Genomic DNA, 15887 nt, shown 5'->3' on the forward strand with positions numbered 1-15887 from the left:
TGAGTGATCTCATAGAAGTTTATAAAATCATGAGGAATATGGATAAGGTGGACAACCATTGTCTTTTTCCACAGTTTACAGCAACAAGTTAACCTACTAACCGGTATGTCTTTGGACTATGGAGGGAAACCAGAACACACAAGGAAAACCTACATATTCCATGGGGAGGACATTCAAACTCCTTACAGAGGATATTGGAGATGATCTCTGAATTCCAGTGTCCTGAACTGTAATAACATTGCGCTAACCACTACTCTATGGTGGTGCCCACATTTAAGATATAAAAGAGGGGAGAGATTTAAAAGAGACCTGAGAGGTAATTTCTTTACACATAGGGCACAGAGGATGTGGTAGAACAGAGGGATCTGGGAATATAGGATCTAATTCACTTACAGTGGTGTCACAGGTAGTTAGGGTAATAAAGAAAGCTCTTGGCACATTGGCCTTCATATTGAGTACAGGAGATGGGATGTTATGTTGAAGTTGTATAAGATATTGGTTCAACCAATCAGGAAAGTTGGGATGTTAAAATTAACGGAACCCCAATTTGAGCGAATGCTGTATAAATACTGTCCATACACAATTATCGGTCAGCAAGAAATAACAGATCATACACCGCATAAAATTATAATGCAAGTATATTTACTAACTTCGGTTTTATTAAGAGAAAGAAAAGAAAAAATAAAAGTGCCCATTACAGTTAGACCAGTCTAAATGTGCGCATAAACGTTGGAGATCAACTCTTCCAAAAGCTGGGTATAACCGTTAGTCATGGTGTTGAATTCTCATCACCAACCACTGGTAGAGCTTCCTATCTTGGACTCCTTCATCTTGCGTAGCACTCCTTGCAACTATGTCTTCCTGTCAGATCGAATCCTACAAGCGTCTTTCCTGATCTTCTCTTCCCCGCATCTCACGCGAAAAGACCATGAACCCCACCAGTGTCCATCACAAATCTCTCTCTGCCCAGCTCTCTCTAGAAACCTTTCCCAATTCTACCATCCTGATTGGCTGACACAACATTCCTAAGTTGAACATCATAGCTCCTTATCATTAGCCAAAACCAAAACATTCTACCAGCAGGACACACTGCTTTTACAGAAAACCTCTAAATGAAATGCCCCACAGCACTGGCAGTAGAAGTCTTAACCAGGGCAGTACATATATTATGATATATTGCATTGTACTGCTGCCACTAAGTTAACAAATTTCATGATGAATGCTGGGATATTAAACCTGATTCTGATTCAGATTCTGATCACCTCCAACTTCAACAAGGCAGAGTTACTAGAAGATGATAACCCAGCCTCCAATGAAACTGATCATTTTCAGGTTGATTTAGTGGATTCCAAAGAAGACATTGCAATGGATTATGAAGACAGCACGAGCTTCAATACCGGCAACAAGGCTGGCTTAATTAAAGGAGGCACACCAGGATCCAAGAGTGAGAGTGACAATGCAGCCAGTTTCATTCAAGGTAACCTTGGCAACATCAAAAATGAAATCAGTGAGTATCATTTCTGTAATACTGGGTAATACCAGGCAGAATTAGTGTGCAACGGGTACAGCCACTGTCTCACACCTCCATGGAGTCAGGTTCACCTCTATGACCTCAACGGCTGTCTGTGTCTAGTTGGCACATTCTCCCTGTGGCCATGTGTGTACTCCAGTTCCATAATTGACTCTAATGTAGGCAAGTGGTAAAATAACCAAAGGAGCATTAGGTGTGTGGGAGAGAATAAGTTGCAGGACAGCAAAGAAATAAGGAAGGGGGAATAGGATTGGTGGGTTTGCTCTACTAGCAGCTGGCATGGAACCAATGGGCTGAATGGCCTCCCTCTGTATTGTAATAAGTGTCTGGATTGGCTTACCAGAACTCTCCCCATCCTATTTTTCTACATCAGTGAGTACCTGCAGAGAAACATTGCTTGCACAGTTCTATTAACAACTTTCCCCAGTAGAGTAGATGTTACCGCAGTGGTTGGAAGGATTGGTTCCTCATTTGTTTGGTCTGATTTTGAGTCAATAGATGTCACTCCAAATTACTTCTTTGGTCAGATGAGTAGGACTCTGCAGGTACACAAACGACTGAGTAATAAGCTTCAAATATAAAGCATAGAGCCGTACATCACAGGAGTAGGCCCTCCTGCCTACAATGTTGTGCCAAACTAACATAATGATGCTTAATTGAAGGGATCTCTTCTGCCTGCATATGTTCTACATACCTCCTTTCTCTGCATTCTTAGCTTGGGAGTATTCCGCAAACATTGATGCTTATGGTTTTAAAATGCGTGGTCTTGACTCTTGAAGTGTGGGCATTGAAAATATGAGATTAGAGAATGGGTCACTATTTGAATGCTACATTGGAGGCTCACAGGAAGGTGCTGGAGGGCAGGTACTTGTTCTGACAATTAGAGTCATAGCCATAGAAAAGTACAGCACAGAAATAGGCCCTTTAGCCCATCTAGTCCATGCCAAAACCATTTAAACTGCCTTTTCCCATCAACTGCACATGGACCTCCATACTCCTGCCATCCATGTCCCTATCCAAACTTTTCTTAAATGTTGAAGTTGAGCTTGCATGTACCATTGGTGCTGGCACACTCTCACAACTCTCTGAATAAAGTTTCCCCTTGTGTTCCCCTTAAACTTTTCACCTTTCATCCTTCATCCATGACTTCTAGTTCTAGTCCCACCCAACCTCAGTGGAAAAAGCCTGCTTGTGTTTACCCTATTTATACCCCTCAAAATTTTGTATACCTCTATCAATTCTCCCTCAATCTTCTATGTTCCAAGGAATAAAGTCCTAACTTATTGATTCTTTCCTTATAATTCAGGTCCTCCACTCCCGGCAACATCCTTATAAATTTTCTTTGTACTCTTTCAACCTTATTTATATCTTTCCCATAGACACGTGACCAAAATTGCAAAACAATAAGGGGAAGGAAAAAATATCAGTGTAAAGATTTCAAATACTGGTAAGAGCTAAGTACCAATGAGTGAAGTTTAAACACAAGTCTTAAGCACAAGAGATTCAGCAGATGTTGGAAATATTGAGCAACACACAAAATGCTGGAGGAACTTAACAAGTCAGGTAGCATCTATGAAGGGGAATAGACAGTCAATGTTTTGAGTCAAGACCCTTCACCAGGGCTGGAAAGGAAGAGGACAAGACAAAATAAGAAGGAAGAGGGGAGAGTAAAGAGTATATGCTGGCAAACATTAGGTAAGCTCCAGTGGGTGGGAAAGTGGGGCTGAGGGGTTGGGGGGGGATAGTTGGAAAACACAAGTCCTCTCACATCACAGTAAAAATCATGTTTAAACATTTTCCACTATGCGAGAAAGCTGAGGGGAGACCAAAGTATCTGGCGTATTCACTGGTTTTATTCTATGTTTAGACTCTTGCAAGAACTTCCACTGTGGACACGGGAAAGTTTGTGAGCTCAGTGAGAATGGAAATCCTTATTGTATCTGCCAAGATATGTCAACCTGCCCCACCGACATGCCAGATCTACAGAATGTGAGTATAGGGCAGTCCCTCAGGGTCTAAGGCGACTCACTTCAGCTCCATTTCTGAAGAGTGGGTGATGCCCGATGGACTTACCTACCTGTACATTTACGTAAACACAGGGATATAACGAGAGACTAGGTAGACTGGGACTATTTTCCCTAGAGTGAAAAAGGCTAAGGGTGACCTTACAGAGGTTTAAAAAATTATCGGGGGTGTATATAAGGTGGATGTTGCAGTCTTTCCCAGGGTGGGGGGGAGTCTAAAATGAGAGGACATAGGCTTAAGGTGAAAGGGGAAAAATTTAAAGGGGAAAAGAGGGATAAGATTTCCACACAGAGGGTGGTGGGTGTATGAAAAAAACTGCTAGAGTAAGTGGAAGAGGCAGGTATAGGTATACGGATAGGAAAGATTTAGAGGAAAATGGGCCAAACAGAGTCAAATGGGACTAGCTCACAGTCGTACCTTGGTCAACATGGACAAGTTGGACCAATGGGCCTGTTTCTGTGCAGAATGACCCTATCACATCTATGAAAATATCCTACTTCTAACTTGTCCTCTAACTCTATAGTTTTACCACATTATTCAAATAAGTTTGAAATAATATTATAGATTGCCATTTTAATGAATGAGGTAAACCACAGAGAGAATTGGTAAAGAAACAGGAATAAAATATCTAATACCACTCTGATCCATCCCTTAACTAAACTCTAACATAAATCATGTAAAGCACAGAATTCTACACTTGATTAAACAATTTTTCATATAATCAATCAGTCAGCTGATTCTGAACCTGCTGGCTCTTTGATGGAGATATCAGACTGGTCCCCTGTCTCTGGCCCTTCTTCAGGGATGCAGTTACTTTTTCCATATATATATATATATTCAGTTCTTTTGGAAGTTACTGTTTGATCTGTTTCCTAAATCCTTTTCAAGCATCCTATTCTAGATCTGAAAACATTCACAACTCCCTCATTCATCACTATCGTACATTTATGATATTCAAAATTTCTGTCTTCTGAACATCCCAACAGTGGAACATTTCCCTTCATATATATTCTATTAAAAAAGCTCTTCAATTTTGAACAGCCCTGTAACTCTCTCCTTAATCTTCACTCTTTGGAAAGAACTATCTCTGTCCCTTCAGCTGTTGCTCCTGATTGAGTTTTTTTTCCCAAGAAACATTCTGAGAAATCTCCTCACAGCCCTCTTTGAATATCCTTCCTAGAGTGTAAGACCAAGTCTTCACTTTACAAAGATTTTGAACATAGATGCTAGATTTCTTTACTATCTTGCATCTAATTCCTATTCAATTTATTTTCCAGGTGTGTGGTACCAACAATGAGACCTATGAAAACCACTGCCAATTTTATGTCTCGAAGTGTCAGCTTGAAAGCACCACAGCACAGAGGATTCATCTGGATTATGTAGGACCCTGCAAATGTAAGTCTTGATCTTTTAGCAAATTTAAAGTGTGATCTGATTAATGATTGTAGGGCCTATCACTATTCTAAGGAAGCATATTGCTTGAATATTTTCATATCAGAAAACAAGCTTGCTATATTGTATAATTGCAAAGAGCACAGAATATGGCCACTAAAGCCCACCTAGTCTTGGCTGGCATTTTATGTTCCATCCAAGCTTCCTCCCATAACACTTTGCCTCAGCCTCTCTGAAAGGGGTAACACATGTGGACAGGGTGGTAGAGAAAGCATACAGCATACTTTCCTTCATCATTTGGGGTGCTGACTGTAAAAGTTGAGAAGTCATGTTGCAGCTGTGTAAGACTTCGATCAGGCCATATTTGGAATATTGTGTGTCATCCTGATCGCTTCATTACAGGAAGGAGGTGGAGTCTTTGGAGCTGCAGAGGGGGTTCACTGGGATGTATCCTGGATTTGACAGTATTAACTATAATTCTGGATCAACTTGTATTGTTTTCTTTGTAGTATCCAAGGATGAGGGGAGACCTGATATAAGTATGAGAGGCATAGAAGGGTAAATAATCAACATCTTATTCCCAGGGTGGAAATGCCAAATACTAGAGATCATAGCTTTAATGTGAGAGGGTGCAAATAAAGCAGACTTATAAGCTAAGTTTTGTTTTGTGCAGAATGGTAAGTGCCTGGAACAACATGTTGCCATGGGAGGTGATGGAAGCACTCTGTATAGAAGAAGAAAGCCCTTAACTCCAAGTGTTTTTTCAAGTGGCTTCCTTGTTTTTATGAGGCCGAGTTGCTAGCTTGACGCTCAACCCAGCACGCATGGAAAGTGTGCAAGGGAGCCGGCTGGATTCGAACTTGGGAGCCTTCGCTCCGAAGTCTGGCGCTGATGCCACCACGCCACCAGCCGGCAACTCTGTATCTGATAGTAATGTTTAACAGACTCATCTTAAACAGACACATGAACAGGCAGAGGATTAGTTTAGATTGTCATTATAGTCAGCATATAGTGGGCTGAAGAGCCTGTTCCTGTGAGGTACTGTTCTCTATTCTATCAGCACATCGAACTCAACTGTAAATACCATACTTCTACCACTACCTGCATAAAAGAAACTTTACTTACATTTTCTATTGGATTTATTAGCAACTTAACCCACATATTTCCTCAACATACACAAAATGCTGGTGGAATGCAGCAGGCCAGGCAGCATCTATAGGGAGAAGAACTGTTGATGTTTCGGGCCGAGACCCTTCATCAGGTTCTCGGCCCGAAACGTCGACAGTGCTTCTCCCTATAGATGCTGCTTGGCCTGCTGTGTTCCACCAGCATTTTGTGTGTGTTGCTTTAATTTCCAGCATCTGCAGATTTCCTCGTGTTTGCCACATATTTCCTCTATGTCTTCATTATACAAAGGGTCCACAGAACAGTTAGACGAGAAGCTAGACTGGACTGCCAACACAGATGCCTTGTGCAGGAAGGCACAGAGTCGACTGTACTTCCTAAGAAGGTTGGCGTCATTCAATGTCTGTAGTGAGATGCTGAAGATGTTCTATAGGTCAGTTGTGGAGAGCGCCCTCTTCTTTGTGGTGGCGTGTTGGGGAGGAAGCATGAAGAAGAGGGACGCCTCACATCTTAATAAGCTGGTAAGGAAGGCGGGCTCTGTCGTGGGCAAAGTACTGGAGAGTTTAACATCGGTAGCTGAGCGAAGGGCGCTGAGTAGGCTACGGTCAATTATGGATAACTCTGAACATCCTCTACATAGCACCATCCAGAGACAGAGAAGCAGTTTCAGCGACAGGTTACTATCGATACAATGCTCCTCAGACAGGATGAAGAGGTCAATACTCCCCAATGCCATTAGGCTTTACAATTCTACCGCCAGGACTTAAGAACTTTTTAAAAGCTATTATTAATGCTTTTTGAGATAGTGATTTAGATGCATATCATATTTTTTACTGAGTTAAGTATTGTATGTAATTAGTTTTGCTACAACAAATGTATGGAACATTGGAAAAAAGTTGAATTTCCCCATGGGGATGAATAAAGTATCTATCTATCTATCTATTATTCATTTGCAATATAGCCTTTGTACCAAGTATGTCCATCAGCTTAGAAATAAAACATTTGCCTCTTAAAACAAAGGTCATGTGATAAAATGCATACCCTTTACCATCCAGTATACAGTATTCTAAAGCCAGCTGATGCTTTTTGCCTTTAACACCCACACTCATTGCCAAAAGGTAATTAAACAGACCTGCTGATCCACACAGTGTAGAGATTTTGCCAGGACTGGAAACTTTCTAGCTTGGAGATGCCATGGAGAATAGAGGAAGTTGAAGGGAGATAGAGGAGGAATGGTTTCATTTGACTGAATGGTCAAAACCAAAAAGTTTAAAGTAATTGGTGGAAGAATCAGGGAGGAGATAAGAAATATTTTCCTCATGTCTGGAGCTCAATGTCTGGAAGGGTAGAGGAAGCAGGAACTTAGATCTCATTTATGTAACACCTAAATGTGGACTTGATGAGCTGTGATCTGCATGGCGACAGACCCAGTGTTGGAAGTTGGGATTAATCTGGGTGGCTTTTGTTAACCAATGTAGACACAATAGCTATCTTCCCTGTCACAGACTTGCCATATAATTATCTTTTCAATATATTTCAATCTGTTATTATGCAAAGTTATGATTCAACCTTAAGATTAACTATCTTTTAATTCTATGTAATTGTTGCTGGTGAGGCAACTCCACCCTCATGGTCCTTGAGAAGGTGGCAGTCCTGGGGCTGAAGGCATACCCACACTGCTACTGGGGAGGGAGATCCAGGTTTAAGACCCAGCAACAAAGCTTGAACAGTAATGTATTTCAAGTCAGTGTGGGATGTGACATGGTGAAGATCTGGTACAGATCAGAGCTCCTATTCGTCCTTCAGCTGCCCTTCCTTGTGGTGGCCATTATGCCTCTGAAACATCAGTAAATTAGTGCAGTGTTGTCTGGATTTGGGACATACTATGGTACAGTCAGGGTGGGTAGGTTCCTTTCTGCAGCTTCTCATGGACGTTCAGCTGTAACTGATTTATTTTGGTTCTATTCAGACATCACTCCATGCCTGAATGATGAACTGGATGAGTTCCCATCGCATCTACGTGACTGGCTGAAGAACATCCTGATGCAGTTGCACGAGCAAGATCTGAATTCTCCTGGCACACTTTCTCAGAGAGAGCATGCAGCAGTAAGATTTACATTGTCAATAAATGGAGTCAGGACACAACATGAAAGGACAATACTGGGAATGGGAACAATGAAACTGAAATTGATTTTATTATTGACACATGTTCTGAGGTACAGTGAAATGCTTTTGTTTGCTTACATAACTAAACTGAGGTAATAAAAAGGAAAGAAAAATACATGAAATGTAGCAGCTACAGAGAAAGAGAAGTGCTCTTGGTCAATAAAAGTCCAAGAGCCATGATGAGGGAGATGGGGAGATCAAGAGATCATCTTTTAGTGTAAAAAAGATTCATTCAAGAGTCTATTATAGTGGGACATAAGCTTTCCTTAAACCTGATTATACTTTTTTTGAAACTTTAGTTTTGTTTGTCTGATGGGAGAGGATAAAGGAGAGAATGACAAGGATCATAGGGGTCTTTGAATATGTTGACTGTATGCCTGAGGCAGTAGGAAATGTAAATATATAATCAATGGCAGGGAGGACATCTTTTACAATGGACTGAGCCGTGTTCACAATTTTCAGCAATTTCTTGTGGTCTTGGGCAGAGCAGTTGTCATACCAATCTGCGATGTATCTGGACAGGATGCTATCAGGCATTGGCTTAAATTGGTGAGGCTCATCAAGAACATCAAATGTCCTTAGCCCAAGAGACAAGTGTGAGAGAGAACTCTATTAGGGATGGAAATCAGATCTCCTCTAACATTGTTTCCTGGTACACACAGGACCAAAGAATAGTGGAGAAATGGAGAACAGGATAAATATTTGAAAGGAAGGTTGTGCAGATTTATGGGAGGAGAGCAGTGGGGCTATTTGGACAGTCCAGGAATGATCAGCTAAATACTGTACATTGACAGCATTCAGGGGAAAAAATTAGGCGATAGAGCCCCAAATTATTGTTACCTTGTCCCACCATAAGAAAATGAAGGTATTTTTCTTCTGGCTTCTAGAATGCAGCTGGCACTAGGTTGATAATGAAGCACTGAGAAGTCTAGACCAAAGCCACCCTCAAATCCTTTAAAGATCCTTCTGTTCAGAACTGCTCCTGCGACAACAGGAGAGGGGTGGGTTGGAGAATAATGCACTCCTCCCACCATGTCTGTACGAAGTCAGCCAGGATCACTAAGGGTCACCTTTGTTGACATTCTCTATCTGATTTTGTCTAGAATTCACGTTTTGTATCTGTTCTATCATCCACCAAGGACCATGAAACCACAGGAAAAAGAAACAGGGGGAGACCATTTGGTCTCTTAAACCTGCTCCACTATTCAAAGGGATCACCGCTGATCCAACATTCATCAAGCTCACCTTCCCACAACCTTGGATTCGGATCTTGTGACAGGTGCGAACAGTGACGATGGCTTTCAGAATCCTAAAAAATCTTGAGACTGTTCCTGAACTTTAATGGAACCTAATGTCAGTACTGCTTGAGTTTTCCTAAAAGATGGATTATTATAAAACTGAAGAGAACCTGCAAGAGTGAAGTCCAGGGGGTCCAAATGTCCTAGTGCATGAATTACAAAAGGTTAGTAGGCAGGTCTAGTAGGTGCTTCAGAAGGCAAAATACATGTTGGCCTTTATTGAAAAGGGTTTGAAGTTTAAGAAGAGATAGGTTTCATTCCAGTTGTACAAGCCGTCATTGAGGCCATACCTGTGCAGTTTTGGTCCCCTACCTAAATAAGGATATGGTAACATTAGAGACAGTCCAAAGGAAATTCACCAAGTTCATTCTTGGCACAAGAGGCAGGTTAGACATTTCAGGCTTACCTTCTTTGGAGTTTAGAAGAATGAGTGGTGATCTTATTCAAACATAAGAACTTAAGGGGACTTGACAGGGGAGATTTTGAGATGCTTTCACCAGTGGGTGATTCATGAAGGGGCCATGATTAAAAATAAGGGGCTGATCTTTGGTATAGATATTTCTTCTCTCAGAGTGAGGCAAACTCTGAAATTCTCTTGCCGCTAGAGTATGGAGTGTGGTGGAAGACAGAAGAGAAACTGAGGCAAGCAGAGATCAGCCATGCTCATATTGAATGGTGGGGAAAGTTTGAGCCTGGTGCTCCCATTTCTTGTGTTCTGTTTTCCAGATTAAGGACATCTATACTTATGAGATTCAGCTCCCTTCCAGTGACCGCTCTCTGGAGCTGTTTAGAAATGACTTCATTGACAATTACCACCTGTTCGTCTACCCAATTCACCGGCAGTTCAAGCAGCTTGACCAGTATCCCATGGATGGGTAGGGACTGCTTCTGTAATACATCACGGAAACAAGCCCTTCAGCCCACTGAGTTCATGCCAAACATCAACTACCCATTTACAACAATCCCATTTTATTCTCCCCACATTTCTAATAACTTCCTGCAGATTCTATCTACCCCTTACCCATGCACTGGGAGCAATATACAGTAGCCAATTAACACACAGACAGCATGTCTTTGGAATGTGAGTGGAAACCAAATCCCTCAGGGGAAACTAAAGAGGCCAAAAGGAGAATGTGTAAACTAAGCACAAACAGTACCAGAGATCAGGATCATACCTGGATCACGGAGCTGTAAGACAGGGGCCCTACTAGCTGTGCCAATGTGCTGCCCTTAACAATATTTTTGTTACTTGCTTTCTAAAATATATTCTAATTTTATTCACAGTGAACCTCAAACCTATGTGCCAGGAGTTAGTAACTTCCTCTTTGGGTCATTAGAATGTTAGGGGCAGCTCATTTACTCTGCCCTTCTTTCCTTGCCACCAACCTTTTCTTACAGAAAAGCCAAAAAAGGATGTTGTAAATCTGAACTACAATTCAAACACCGAAGATACTCAGTAGGTCAGACAGCATCTGTGGAGAAGAAACTTAAGCTAAGATCAAGGACCCAAAGCATTAACTCTTATTACACTTGCCACAGAGGCTGGATGACCTACTGGCTGTCCTTGACACTTTCAGTTTGATTTCTTAACTATGTGAATAGTCAGTTCAAAAGCCCTCTTTTCTAGTTGTTGGGGAAGTACTGTGGAAAACTTCAGTTGACCAAATCCCACCCCCAAGCCTCGAAGGTTCACAATACTGAAAATTGATCTTATTATGACACTTAACATAATTCTTTTGATGTTTTTAATTTCATTTTAGTTACCTTACCCACTCTGAACTGGCCCCTCTGCATATTCCATTAATTCCCTTGGAACACTGCACATCTCGCTTTTTCACAGTATGTGATGCTGATGGTGACGGGAATCTCTCCTTGAGAGAATGGGGCAAGTGCTTTGGCCTCAAAGAAGGTGAGACATTTGCTTAGGTCACTAAGTGTTATGGGGGAGAAGGTCAATGGAGCTCAGGATCAAAACATTTCAATATTAATTTTTCTTGAAAATTAATCTTTTCTGTTACAGAGGATATTGACCCTAATTACATCTTTCAACATGAATACTGAAGATACTGGACCTCATCTCTGACACAATTTCAAGATTGTTTAATATCATTTCCAGTACACAAGTGTAAAGGAGAATGAAATAGTTGTTGCTTCAGATCTGATGCAGCACAAAAAAAGCAGAATAACATAAGGAACACAATAATTTAAAAAAACACAATAAATATAAATCTTTTATACATATATTGATCCTATTGACATTAGGCACAGGAGTGTCTGTACATTAGGTGGCTCTGACAGGAATGATAAAGTAGTGGCAGTGGTGGTGTAGTGCAGTGGCTTAGTGGTGGAGGTGTTAATTTGAGTCTGGAGGTCCAAGCATGGATGCTATGTACCTTCCTCCCTGATGGAAGTGGGACATACAGTTCATGAGTAGGGTGGGTGGACTCTTCATGATGCTGTTGGTCTTTTTCTAGCACCTTTCTGCATATATGGCTTTAATGACAGGTAGGCTGGTACTCACGATGCATTGGGCAGTTTTGACTACCCATGGACATCCATGATCAATCGATATATTAGAAATGGATGCATATAAATTTTAGTTTACTCCAAAAATCATTTCATTTTGGGTTTAAGATTTCCTGGGGTTATATATAACAGCATACAAATGTTGGACAATTCCTCACTAAAATCCTGTTCTGCTCTTGATAAATCTACTTACTTCCAAACAATAAAGAAGCTGTAAAATCTTCTCTCAGTTGTGATTTAATTGCATGGTAAGATTACAATATTTCCAGAAATGATCACCCAATTTAAAAGACCATACACATGCCAGGGTTATGTGTTCAATGACACGTATGGTACAAGAAGCTCCCACAATCATTCAGTAGATGGATACTCTGGAACAGTCTTGCTACATTGGCCAGTGCCATCCTTGATGGTCCTTGGTCCTTGTTCATTCACTTGTGCCACAAAGGGTAGCAATGTAGGCAGTCTGATATGGCTGCAAAATTACATTATAAAAACAAATATAATAAGCAGTCAATATGGATCTTGAAAGAAAAATCAAATACTGATCAAATTAATTGAAGCCTTTAGAGATGTGATGAAGAGCAGGCATGTGTAATAGAATGCATATTTAACTTTTCCAAAGGCTTCCCAAAGTACTAGTTTACAGACGAATAACAAGCTTTGTATAACTGCTCGAACCACTGAATTCCCCCTACAGGAACCACAATATAAGAGAACTGTACCTATTCAAAATGACAGAAGGTCATTTATAAGTGGAGCCTTTACTACCACAATTGTTCTCAATTTTGAACAATCGGACATTGGAATAAAAATGGACATTTCTAGTTTTATAAACAAGTAGGAGAGATGAATAATAATCTAACAAATTGCAAAATACCAAATGGCTATAATTAAATTCTATGGAAAAGATGCAAGTCATGGTATTTCAGTAAGAAAAATAAGGAGATCCCATATTACTTGGAAAATACGATTCTTAATGTGTTGGAGCAGCACGGAGATCTGGAACATGGGTTCAGAAGTCCTTAGAGAGAAAAATTACTGCAAATGTTGGCATATGCAGCAACAACCTGCGGGAGGAACTCAGTGGGTCGAGCAGCATCTATGGGGGCAAAGGGATTGTCAACGAAAATTGGTAGATCTTGGAGCATATATACACACAGATCACTGATTAAAGATAATATGGCCATAGAAAGGTAAAGTAAGTACTATGATTTATCTTTAATCCTAAAATACAAGTGGCCCTGAATCTTAGTCCACACCTTAGTTCTTATGTTACACTATGAAGATAAGTCATAGTGTAAGATAAAACCAGAAGAGGTGGTGTAAAATTTACTTGATTGATATTAAACCTGCAAAGTGCTTAAAGCAGGAAAGCAGAGTCTTCTTTTTCACTGCAGGGTTGAAGGTATAACTATCAAACCACAGTGTGTCAACTCATGGGGAAAAAGAAAAATCAGACGCCATGATCTCTACAAAATAGTGAACTGAGAACTTTTTAAAATTCCAGAATAACTTTACTGATAGCCTGAGGTGGGGAAAGATGGAAAGAGACAAGCAGAATATTAAAAGCTGTGTAGTCTGCTCAGGCAGAATGATCTGCTACTTACAAAGTAGGAGTATGATAATATATTTTAAAAAGAGCAGCAATTTTTCAAATTCTGCAAGGACTTTTCCAAAATTGAGTTTTATTATTTCTTGCTGAGTTTCGCTTCACAGTCGAACTCACTGTGCACTGTGCCATATCACTATAATTCTCCAGTTACCTACTTTTGCTCTCTTGCATTGTCTTAGCACCAACTTTTCACAAACTTTCACCAGTCTTATGTCTTCTTTTCTCACAGTTTCATGAATAATATTAGGGTGACACCCCAGGGACTCTGTATTTCAGGGATCACAAACACAGTGCTTGGAAAGCACAGCCATTCACCTCAAAATGCAATAATTAAAACTCTACAGATGGGGTTGGGGAAACAGGGTCTCTCATCTTGTCTAAGTTTCTCACCGCCCTCCATGGATTCTCCACCACTCATCTTGCCTTTCCATGGAATCTAAGATAGGAGGATGAGGCCTTTCCTTCCCTCCAGCCAGCTCTGCCAGTTGACAGATTTATGATTGATTTTCCACCTCAAACACATTTTCCTATCCTATTCTTATATCCCTCCATTCCATATCATCCAGAAAGCTATCAACCATTTTACAGTTCTTTAGAAGCCAGTATTTCCAGGTATTCCAGAAGATCCCACATAGCTTCATGAACAAGGTTAGAGGGGAGATGGTCATAGAGAAGTACAGCACAGAAATAGGCATTTCAGTCCATCCCAAAAACATTTAAACTTCCTACTCCCATCAACTTACACCAGGACCATTACCCTCCACATCTCTACTATCCATGTACCTATCCAAACTTCTCTTAAATGTTGAAACTGAGTTAGCATGCACCACTTGAGCTGGCAGCTTATTCCACACTCACAATGCTCTGAGTGAAGAAGTTTCCCCTCAGTTTCCTTAAACTTCTCACCTTTCACCCTTAGCCCATGACCTCTGGATGTAGTCCTGCCCAACCTTAGTGGAAAAAGCCTGCTTGCATTTACCCTATCTATACCCCTCATAATTTTGTATACCTCTATCAAATCTCTTCTCAGTCTTCTACATTCTAAAGAATACAGTTCTAACCTATTCAGTCTTTCCTTATAACTCAAGTCCTCCAGACCCAGCAACATCCTTGTAAAATTTCTCCACACTCTTTCAACTTTGTTACCACTTTCCTGTAGTTGACCAAAAATACTCCAAATTAGACCTGACCAACGACTTATACAATTTTAACATAACATCCCATCTTCCGTACTCAACACATTGATTTATGAAGGCCAATGTGCCAAAAGCATTCTTTATGACTCTATCTACCTGTGACAACACTTTCAATAAATTATGTACCTGTATTCTCATGTCCCTTTGTTCTACTACATTTCTCAGTGCTCTATCATTCACTGTGTGAGACCTGCCCTGGCTGGTCCTACTTAAGTGCAAAACCTCGCAATTGTCTGGACTAAATTCCATCTGCCATTTTTCCAGCTGATGCAGATCCCTATGCAAGCCATGATAGCCTTCCACACTGTACACTACACACCCAATCTTGGTGTCATCCACAAACTTGCTAATCCAGTTAACCACATTATATTCCAAATCATTGTTATAGATGTCAAACAACAAAGAGCCAGCAACGACCCTTGCAGCTCACCATTAGTTACAGGTCTCCAGTCAGAGAGACAACCCTCTATTACCACTCTCTGGCTTCTCCCACAAAGCCAATCTCTCATCCAATTTACTATCTCATCCTGAATGCTGAGTGACTGAACCTTCTTGACTAGCCTCCTATATGGGATCTTGTTAAATGCCTTATTAAAGTCAATGTAGATAACGCCCAGTTGTTATGGTGTTAAAGTTGTTATAGTTGAGGTGGTAATGGAAACAATCTCCCACTACCTATTAAATGCTCCCAATGGCATGCACCTCAAATAGCCTCTGACAATGAAGTCCAGCTCCTGGCCCTCAAGTGTGGCTTAGTTACTAAGCCCGGCAGAACCGTTTCTACTGATAGGAGAAGGGGCAAAGGCAGGTTATTGGTGCATTAAAATCAATCACTTTGGGCAGACGAGGCTCATCAGTCATGACTGGCAGCTCAACTAGGAGAAGGAAAACTGTGATCTCAAACCTCCGCTGCCTTGCAGCTATACCCATTCATGGGGGAGGCTTCAGAAGTAAACCCCGAGGGAAAAATCCAGAGCTGGAGTCCCGAAGGCAGTCCGACATTGAATTCAATG

The 15887-nt window shown here is 40.9% G+C and overlaps 2 protein-coding genes across 5 annotated transcripts in view; one reads left to right on the top strand and one right to left on the bottom strand.

Annotated features, from left to right (window-relative positions):
• LOC140726243 (uncharacterized) overlaps nucleotides 1-12114 on the top strand; it is a 28289-nt gene extending 16175 nt beyond the window's left edge. For 3 of the 4 annotated variants that reach the window (XM_073042348.1, XM_073042350.1, XM_073042349.1), the window contains exons 5-11: nucleotides 1333-1507; nucleotides 3399-3520; nucleotides 4834-4951; nucleotides 8043-8179; nucleotides 10264-10412; nucleotides 11298-11446; nucleotides 11558-12114. In XM_073042348.1, coding sequence (XP_072898449.1) covers nucleotides 1333-1507; nucleotides 3399-3520; nucleotides 4834-4951; nucleotides 8043-8179; nucleotides 10264-10412; nucleotides 11298-11446; nucleotides 11558-11598 — 891 coding nt within the window. In that variant the 3' untranslated portion in view covers nucleotides 11599-12114. The remainder of the gene's footprint in view (nucleotides 1-1332; nucleotides 1508-3398; nucleotides 3521-4833; nucleotides 4952-8042; nucleotides 8180-10263; nucleotides 10413-11297; nucleotides 11447-11557) is intronic. The other variant, XM_073042351.1, reaches the window with a different exon arrangement.
• Nucleotides 12115-12285: 171 nt separating this feature from the next.
• uso1 (USO1 vesicle transport factor) overlaps nucleotides 12286-15887 on the bottom strand; it is a 107984-nt gene continuing 104382 nt past the window's right edge. The window contains exon 27 of the mRNA XM_073042344.1: nucleotides 12286-12538. The gene's annotated coding sequence lies outside the window, so the exon portion shown is untranslated. The remainder of the gene's footprint in view (nucleotides 12539-15887) is intronic.

Source organism: Hemitrygon akajei, chromosome 4 (genome assembly GCF_048418815.1).
Source record: "Hemitrygon akajei chromosome 4, sHemAka1.3, whole genome shotgun sequence".
In the NCBI taxonomy this organism is placed as follows: domain Eukaryota; kingdom Metazoa; phylum Chordata; class Chondrichthyes; order Myliobatiformes; family Dasyatidae; genus Hemitrygon; species Hemitrygon akajei.